The sequence below is a fragment of the Gnatocerus cornutus genome, chromosome 3, assembly GCF_029298725.1.
Source record: "Gnatocerus cornutus isolate USDA-ARS CGAHR chromosome 3, icGnaCorn1.1, whole genome shotgun sequence".
NCBI lineage: Eukaryota > Metazoa > Arthropoda > Insecta > Coleoptera > Tenebrionidae > Gnatocerus > Gnatocerus cornutus.
Window position 1 is genome coordinate 14,474,342 of NC_142235.1, and position 9,405 is coordinate 14,483,746.

Consider the following 9,405-nt stretch of genomic DNA (forward strand, 5'->3'; position numbering starts at 1 on the left):
AAAATTTGGATTTTCATGACATCTTTAACTTAAGAAAAATTAGAACTAACGTTCGAAAAATAATGACAAACTCAAAAAAAATAAATAAATTGAATATTAGCCTTTAAAAACTTAGTAATATGACGAATAGACGTTAATGTATAGTAACTAATTCGTTAAAAAAAGTTGTTTGGATTAACCATGCTTTTCACTTATCCGTGCGACCCTTCCCTTCCATTATCCCGGATAATAGAGGTTCCACTGTAAACATAACATACATTATCTAACACCATAACTCATTTACATTCAAAGAATTGACGGAATTTTTTTGTCATTTTATATTCTGATTTTTCGGGTATTTAATTGGACCACTTTTGAATGAAAATCACTGTGTGAAAATGTGTTCCAACATTCGTATCGACGACTCCAACTACCAATATGGGCGGTGGTTATCCTCCTGCCTGCCTGGCGAAGAAGTCGTCATCTCAGGAATGTCGGGACGTCTTCCAGAATCCAACAATATTTACGAATTCCGGGATCATCTTTTTAACAAAGAAGACATGGTAACTGATGACGATAGGAGATGGAAATTGGAGCATCCCGAAATTCCAAAAAGATCTGCAAAAATCTACGATATTGATAAGTACGACCCTGGATTTTTCGGAGTGCATTATCGTCAAGCTGATAACATGGATCCTTTGATACGCGTTTTTATGGAAGCAGCAATTGAAGCAGTTATGGATGCTGGAATAAATCCGAAAGAACTAGAAGGGGCAAAAACTGGAGTTTTTGTGTGTACTTCTGCTTCTGGTGTAGATGAAATTTTTACCAACGCTGCTCCCCAAACATTTGGAGTAACGGGGTAAGTTGGTTAGCCTTTCAACTGCATAGATATTACTGTTGTAACATTTTAGGAAATTAAAAAACTTTGTCACATCAAGAGTGAGTTACTATCTAAAATTAAAAGGTCCGTGTCTAGGAGTCGATAGTGCTTGCAGCAGCTCCATGAACGCCTTGGATTCCGCTTTCAGAGCTATAAGATCTGGTAAATGCGACTCTGCTTTAGTTGGAGGCGCAAATTTACTGTTGTCTCCTGGTGCTACACGTCAATTCTTCAGGTACATTTTCCACACGCCAGAATACTTACTTTAGTCATTCTTTCTAGATTAGGAATATTGGGAAGTGATGGCACCTGCAAAGTGTTTGATGAAGACGCCAATGGCTATGTCAGAGGCGAAGCAATTGGTTGCTTTTTTCTACAAAAAGCCAAAGATTCTAGACGCATCTACGCCAAAATTATCAACACCAAAAGTAACAGCGATGGTTACAAAGAACAAGGTATCACATTTCCATCATCCCAAGCTCAGAAAATTTTGATGTCCGAGATTTACGAAGAAAGTGGAGTTGCACCTTCTGAACTAAGCTACTTGGAGGCCCATGGAACAGGAACTCAAGTCGGTGACCCTAAAGAAGTTTATGCGATTGATACAGCAGTAGCGCAAAAAAGAGACCAACCGCTTCTTGTGGGATCTGTTAAATCAAGCGTTGGACACTCGGAAATGTCAGCTGGAGTTAGTTCCATCGCCAAGGTTTTAATTGCTATGGACACGGGACTCATTGCTCCCAACATCCATTTTAAAAAACTAAAAAAAGAACTAACAGGGTTTGTAGAAGGGAGAATGAAAGTGGTGACTGAGTTGACTGAACTCCAAGACGACGATGCTGTTATAGGAGTCAACAACTTTGGATTTGGTGGTAGCAACGTGCATGCCATCTTAAGAAGACATCGAAAAGCTAAAATCGGTGATGGAATACCCAGAGATGATCTTCCTAGACTGGTTTGCGTTAGCGGACGCTCTGAAGAAGCTGTTCAAAAACTCCTAGATAATATTAAAATGGATGCTGAATACATCGGGCTTCTCCACCAGATTTTCAAATTCAACGTTTCTGACCATCCTTTCAGAGGTTACACTATAATCACCAAGAGTGGAATCATGAAAACTTCTTCAAAGTTTTTGACACAACAACCACCATTCTATCTCTTTTTCGGCCAATTTAACAGCAATTTTAGAGTGGTTGGATCATATCTATCACAATTCCCACTTTTCAAAGACACAATTGAAAGGTAAGTTGTTTGTTTCTCCACTGAGCTTACTAACACTGTTTGAAGAATTGTTAAGCTGTTGGAAAAAAAGAACCTGACCAAATATGGCGACTTCTTGAAGAACTGGGCTGACAAACGCTACGACCACTTTGGCTCTCTTTGTGTCCAAATCGCAATAGTGGACATGCTGAAACACCTCGACGTGTCTCCAACGGCAGTTTACGCCGACTCTAACTCTAAACAAGTGGCGGCGTATCACTATGATGTTATCAACTTTGAAGAAGCAGTGTTTTTGACTGTTGAATCTTCGAAACACGACTTTAATCGCAACTTTCAGACGTCTTTTAATAGTGAAGTGGTGGAAGCTTCCATCCACGAGTGTCTAGTCAAACTATCCAAAGATTCCATTATTCTCAACGCCTCAGATTGTGCTTTAAATGAAAAAGACTTGTTGATGGTTGATGGTGGTGCAGTCACATTCCTTGATGTGTTGGGAAGGTAAACACATTACAAAGACTATGAGGAAAATAAGACACTCTTGCAGATTGTATGAAAATGGTTACAACCCCCAACTCCACAAGTTGTACCCAGAAATTGAGTACCCAGTCAGTCGTAACACTCCAATGATATCACCACTGGTACAATGGAACCATAATAAAAGTTGGTTCACATTTAACTATGATAAAGTTGAGGTATTAGATTTTCTGCAACAGCAATTCCGTGTTTCATACGTGAATTACGAAAACAAGTTTATTTCCGGTCATGTTATTGATGGTAAGTTGCCACTGCAAAAGTCATTGAATTATGAAGATTTTAGGTCGAAATCTCTTTCCGGCGACTGAGTATTTGCGTCTAGTTTGGGAAACTCTTGCGCAAAGTCGTTTTTTGACTATCACGGATTTTCAAGTTGTCTTCACAAACTGCAAGTTTCTAAGAGCTGTGACAATGCCACAAAACGGTTTTGTGACTTTTTTGGTAACCATTCAAAAAGGAACTGGTCAATTTGAAATTTTGGAAAATGACTCGTTGGTTGTCAGTGGGTTTATTCATTTAGGTGTGGCGGAATGCGATCTTAAACCGACTGAGTTTAAGCCAAGCGATGCTGCAGAAGTCTTACAACATGATGAGATCTATAGAGAATTGTATTTGCGTGGTTACAACTACAGGTACGTCGAGAATTGAAGAAAGTTTTTCATTGTCTTTTAGTGGTTTGTTCAAAGGCATCCAAAAGTGCAGTGTTGATGGTTCTGTTGGTTTAGTCAAGTGGGAAAATAATTGGGGCGCCTTCATAGACAACATGTTACAGATGATTATTATGCAGGCTGATTCAAGATTATTGTACGTCCCTGTTGGTATCAAAAAAATAAGCATTAATCCAACGAAGCACTTCATGGAGGTTGAACAACATGAGGAATCACTTATGCCTGTCTATGTCTGCAAAGATGCAAACATTATCAAGTAATCATTCATATATTCTTACGGTAGTTTTATATCTGTTTCTAGATCTGGAGGAATAGAACTTTGTGGACTCCAAGCCAAATCAATTTCTAAGAAAAAGCCTCGACTAGAACCAGTCTTGGAAAAGCATGTATTCGTTCCCAACTTTACGTTTCTAAACCTACCAGACGCTGTCAGAGTCAACACTCAAATCATCCTTGAAAACTCTTCAGGATATAATTTCAAAGCTTTGGAAACTGTCGATGAGTTCACACATCGTCATGATTTTCTTTTACACTTCGTTTGTGAAGCACTTGATGATATTCCTTTGGTGGTTCCGGATCTCACTATCTCTTCGACAACAGAAATCGAAGAGTTTCCCGGTGTTAAAGTTAGTGACGTCACTCTAACACCTGAAAGTAGCTTACTTTTGCTTGTTGGTACTAATCTTTTACAACGTCCGAATTTAAAAGAAATGATGATGTCTTTGAGCCCCAATGGGTTTATGCTAACACGCGAAGATGTTAAATTTGTACCAGAATCCACCACCGATATTGAAATTCTGACTGCTTTTACAACTGATGAAGAAAAAATTGTCATGTTCCGGGCAAGTCAACCAGTTTCAAAAACAAAGTTTATTGAAGTGTCTTCAACTAAATTTGAATGGTTGCCAGAAGTAAAAAGTGCTCTCAACAGTAAAGAGAACGTTGCTGTCTTCTCCAAGAATGTTGAACCTGAAGGAACGTTAGGTTTAGTCAACTGCATCAGACGGGAGCCAAACGGAAGTAAAATTAAATGTTTCTTTACGATGGACGAAACCTTAGACTACAAGAACCAATTAAAGGGGAACTTGGCTGTGAATGTCTACAAGAATGGTACTTGGGGAACTTACCGACATTTGCGTCTTGAGGAAAAACCTGAAGTTGAATGTGAGCATTGCTTCGCTAACGTTACCAACCGAGGCAATATTTCAAGCCTCAAATGGTTTCAAGGACATTTAAGTGAAAGTACACCACTACTGAAAGGACAGACTTTAGTTTCAGTGAGTTTTCCACTTATTAGAAGATGACTTAAACCATTTCTAAATATCATTTCAGATTTATTACTCCGCCGTGAACTTCAAGGATATCATGCTTGCTTCAGGTCGTGTCTTAGTAGATGTTTGCACTCAGAACCGTTTGGACCATGAGTGTCCCATTGGTTGTGAATTTTCAGGAAGGGATGCAAGGTAAAATTTATATTATTATAAACTTTCCCAAAAAGAGTGTCTTCTAGTGGTCATCGCGTGGCTGGAATGGTCGGGAATAAAGCTTTATCTTCACACATCTTCGCTGACTCTTATCTTTTGTGGAAAGTACCAGATTCGTGGAGTCTTGAAGATGCAGCCACAATTCCGACAGTATATTCAACAGTGCTGTGTTCTCTTCTAATGGTAAAGAAATCTTTTCATGGCGTTTACTGCACAATGAGATTCTAGATTGGGCAGATAAAGCGACGCTCTTCAATTCTAATCCACTCAGCTACTGGTGGTATCGGTCTAGCAGCTTTGAACGTCTGCCTTCAATATGAGTGCGAGATTTTCGTCACTGTTGGTACTCAAGAAAAACGTGATTACCTCAACACCCACTATCCCCAAATTTTGAACAGCCACATTGGTAACTCAAGGGACACTTCTTTCGAAGAAATGATTAAAACTGAAACTGAAGGTCGAGGTGTTGACTTTGTGTTAAACTCTCTTACTGATGATAAGTTAATGGCTTCGGCAAGATGTTTAGCGAAAGGGGGTTGTTTTCTAGAGATAGGAAAGTTTGATTTAGCCAATAACACAAATCTCAATCTTCTGCTGTTGGAGAGAGGAGCAAGTTACCATGGGATCATGTTGGATGTAATTGTGTATAATAATGAAGATAAGAAAATTGAGCTTTACCAGTTGATGTGTAGAGGTATTAAGGAAGGTTTTATAAAGCCTCTACCCCGAGTTGTGTTCAATAAAGAAGAAGCTGAAGCGTCGTACAGACACATGATGACTGGAAAACACATTGGAAAGGTTTTGGTGAAGATCAGAGACGAAGAAGAACAGAAAATTGTTGTTCCCAAAAAATTGAAATTCAACGCCAGACCAAGGTAGGTACTAATTCTGAGCCATCATTGGTAGCATCGCCATTTTAAGATTTAACTGTGACGTTCGGCTGACGTATATCATCATTGGCGGTCTTGGGGGAGTTGGCTTGGAGCTCGCCGATTGGCTCGTGTTGAGAGAAGCCAGAAAACTTGTTCTAGTATCAAGAAATGGAGTTCAAAGTGGATATCAAAAGCAAAGAATTAGGTAAAAACTCTTTATGCAGAAACCTGCAACTGATTCGACCTTCCAGGATTTGGAAATCGTACGGTGTTGATGTTAGAATATCTACAGTTGATGTTACAACAAAACTCGGATGCGAAAAGTTGTTGAAAGAAGCGTCAGATTTAGCACCCGTTGGTGCCATTTTCAATCTGGCGGTCATTCTTAAGGACGCTTTGTTTGAAGACCAAACTCCAGAAACATTCTTGACGTCGTTGGCACCAAAAGCTCAAACTACTGTACTTTTAGACCAACTGACAAGGGAAATGTGCCCTGAGCTTAAACATTTTGTCGTTTTCTCATCAGTGTCTTGTGGTCGTGGTAACGCAGGCCAAACCAACTACGGAATGGCAAATTCAGTCATGGAAAGAGTGTGCGAAAGACGCAAAGCTGAGGGTCTTCCAGCAGTAGCGATCCAATGGGGGGCAATAGGAGATGTAGCTATTACTTCTTCTGCAACATCTTCTTTAACAATGTTTCCAGGTCGGCTTGGTGGCAAAAATGCAGAAAGAAAACAAAGAGTTGGTCATCGGTGGGACTCTTCAACAGAAAATCTCGAGTTGTCTCGAAGTGTTAGACAAGTTCTTAACCCAAGACAATCCTGTCGTCTCCAGCATGGTCGTAGCTGAAAAAATCAGTAAAAGCAGTGGTGTGGTAACCGCAACTGACACTGTCGCCAACGTGCTCGGAATCAAAGACCTGAAAACAATTAGTTTTCATTCAACTTTACCGGAATTGGGAATGGACTCCATGATGGGAACTGAAATCATTCAACTGCTAGAAAACCAATTCGACATTTATATAACTCCGCAGGAAATGCGAAGTTTAACATTTGCAAAGTACGGAGTAAACACGTCATAATTTTGAATTGACATTTTTTTCAGATTGGCGGAAATTGAAGGTGAAAAAACACAGAAGAATAAAGAAGTTTCTTCGACCAAACCTAATGAGAACATTTTCAATTACAACATCTCTCAAATTAGAAAACACGACCTTCCGATCATTGAACTTAACAATAACAAGAGCGAGCGAGTTGCTTATCTGTTTCCAGGACTTGATGGCGATCTCAGGCATCTAGAAATTTTAAACAAGTTAAACGTTTTTCTTCTTGGTGTACAGTATGATCATTTCGATTTCGGAGAGACAGTTCAAGAGCTTGCTACCAAAATTTTGCCGGTAAAAAGTAATTAATAACAAACCAGTATGACTAAATTTGAATTATAGCACATTGAAAAACAAATCTCCAAAGATATGGAGTTTATCTTCATCGGCTACTCGTTCGGCTCCGACGTCACCTTAGAACTCGCTGCTCTTCTAGAGAAGAGAGGTTACACCGGAAGAATCATCCTCATCGATGGTTCTCCAACTTATCTGACCACTGCGGCAAAATCGCACTATTTTATACAAGAAGACAAAGATGTTGACACTACAATCCTCCAACATATCTTAGCTCTGTGGTTATCCAAAGATGAACTGTTACAGAACAAAGTACTATTCCAACTTAATTTAAATCCAATTTTTCACTTTTTCTTCCAGGAGGAGTTTCGCAAGTGTTGTAGTTTGTTAGAAAAGATTGATCTTACTTTATCACTGATCCCCAAAAAATTCTTAAAAAACGAAGAAGATGCAAGAACTGCCCTTACCGGTTTTCTCCAACGTAGCAACGCAATGATCAATTACAATTTTAGTCACGACAGAATTAAATCAGACGTTCATCTGGTAAAAGCAGAATCGCCTTTTGTGGACGATGGTGATGACTACCAATTATCGAAACTGTGCGAAAAATCCGTTTCCTTCACTACCGTTGAGGGAGACCATTCGTCGATGTTACATCAAAGCGATTTAATCGAAATTGTACACAAAATTTTTGTGAAGTAATTAAAAAATTAAATTTCTTCAAAATATGGCATTCAAATCGCAAAATTATTCCGTAATTTCTATAATAATAATAATTTGGTAGTGATAAAATGGGCGCTCGGTCGAGCTATTATATTATTATAAAGAGTCCTTATAGGCAATGCATTGTAAACTGGAGCCATTATAACTTAAAAACGGTTTGGACTAGAAAACTGAACTTTAGAATACACACTGTCCTTGCAATTATCTACAAAGCCGTTTTTTTTATTGATATTACCTCTGGAACGATAATTACACTGCATTAATTTTGGCTGAAGACTGTACTTCGGTTTGCGTTGTTGTATCAAAAATTGATCCAATCGAAATGTAAAGCAAGTCGTTCTGAATACAACGGTCCTAAGTTGTAAAAAATATTCCAATAATTAAGTGAGTAGCGTAAAATTTTAGATTTTAAATCGAAGCTGACATTTTTTAATTTACTACCAGCAATTGCCGGCAAACCACAGAAATTTGTACTTCTCCACAAGCACATCATTTATGGTGGGGTCAGGTAGTTTGACGAAGCCAAGAGGTCCAGAAATAGTAGCAAATAACGATAGAAAAATAATAGAGCTATATTTCACCTTTGGTTATTAGACTACTAATTTTTGCGTAATAATGTGGAGCTTGATCAACCATAAACCATCAGCATTTAAACATAAGACGCACGTATATTTTCTTATTAGTCTAACAGCAATAGGAGTATAAATTAGTCAATTAGTCAAGCCTTATGTTACTTCAATCAATTAGACTCGATTTTTAACAATTTCTGTCTACCAACTCTTCTATAATGAGCAGACTATTAACAACATTTATCAAGAATTTCCGAGAGAATCTTCTTATCTTGTGTGTTAAAACCTGATTAGGATATCTCTTCTAGTCAAACCATAGATTGACTTGGCACAAGGTATAAAAAAGATTGTTTTTAAAATCCGTTTGTATACAGGTGTCCCAGAACTCACGCCTAGCCGAAAAAGGGCGGATGCCGACAGCAATCAGGACGCCAAAAATGCAATTTGTTTTGTCCTGATGTGCATTAAAATTGAGAAATTGCTTAACGAAACTGACCAATCCCAGACGCTCAAGCACAAATAATATTAACGTTGCTAGGTTTCATAATTAAATCCTAAAAAGGAAAACTGATTTGGTCCATTACATTTTTATAACTGACATCTAATGTCAATTTGACAGATAAAAATCACACAATGAGGGTTCTAAAAAAAATCCTTTTATTACAACAAGAAACAGAACAAGGCACATGATGTAATGGTTAAATCAAATGCTTGAACAAACAAATTATTTTGGACACACAGATGAGCTCTTCTAACCAAACTTTGACATGGTACGGGTGCCGGTGATCTGTCGCGAGAATTTTTTGTATAGAAGATTTTCCGATTTCTAACTGGCGTGCCACAGTTCAGGTACTTTGCGTGGAGTATTCATCAACCGCTTCCAAAACGGCTTCTTCATTTTCATCAGTTCTGGCCTGTCTTGGTGCTCCACCAACTTCGCGCCGATCTGTTAATAACTGATCAGTGTGTCCAGCCCGAAAAACAACACTAAGAATCGTTTTGTTGTCCAGATAATAATCACGACCTGGAAAACGTCCTCGGTACGTTCTTGCTGCTAATACTAATTTCGATAGCAC

The 9,405-nt window shown here is 38.5% G+C and overlaps 1 protein-coding gene across 1 annotated transcript; it reads left to right on the forward strand.

Moving 5' to 3' along the window:
* Positions 1 to 377: 377 nt before the first annotated feature.
* LOC148177302 (fatty acid synthase-like) lies at positions 378 to 7,739 on the forward strand. Its single transcript, XM_088033300.1, has 17 exons — positions 378 to 841; positions 894 to 1,097; positions 1,145 to 2,104; positions 2,150 to 2,581; positions 2,628 to 2,857; positions 2,901 to 3,249; positions 3,290 to 3,541; positions 3,587 to 4,562; positions 4,618 to 4,748; positions 4,796 to 4,952; positions 4,998 to 5,644; positions 5,691 to 5,846; positions 5,893 to 6,298; positions 6,345 to 6,700; positions 6,746 to 7,037; positions 7,086 to 7,349; positions 7,398 to 7,739. The coding sequence occupies exons 1-17, from the start codon at positions 378 to 380 to the stop codon at positions 7,737 to 7,739; spliced, it is 6,618 nt and encodes a 2,205-aa protein (XP_087889426.1).
* Positions 7,740 to 9,405: the final 1,666 nt, after the last annotated feature.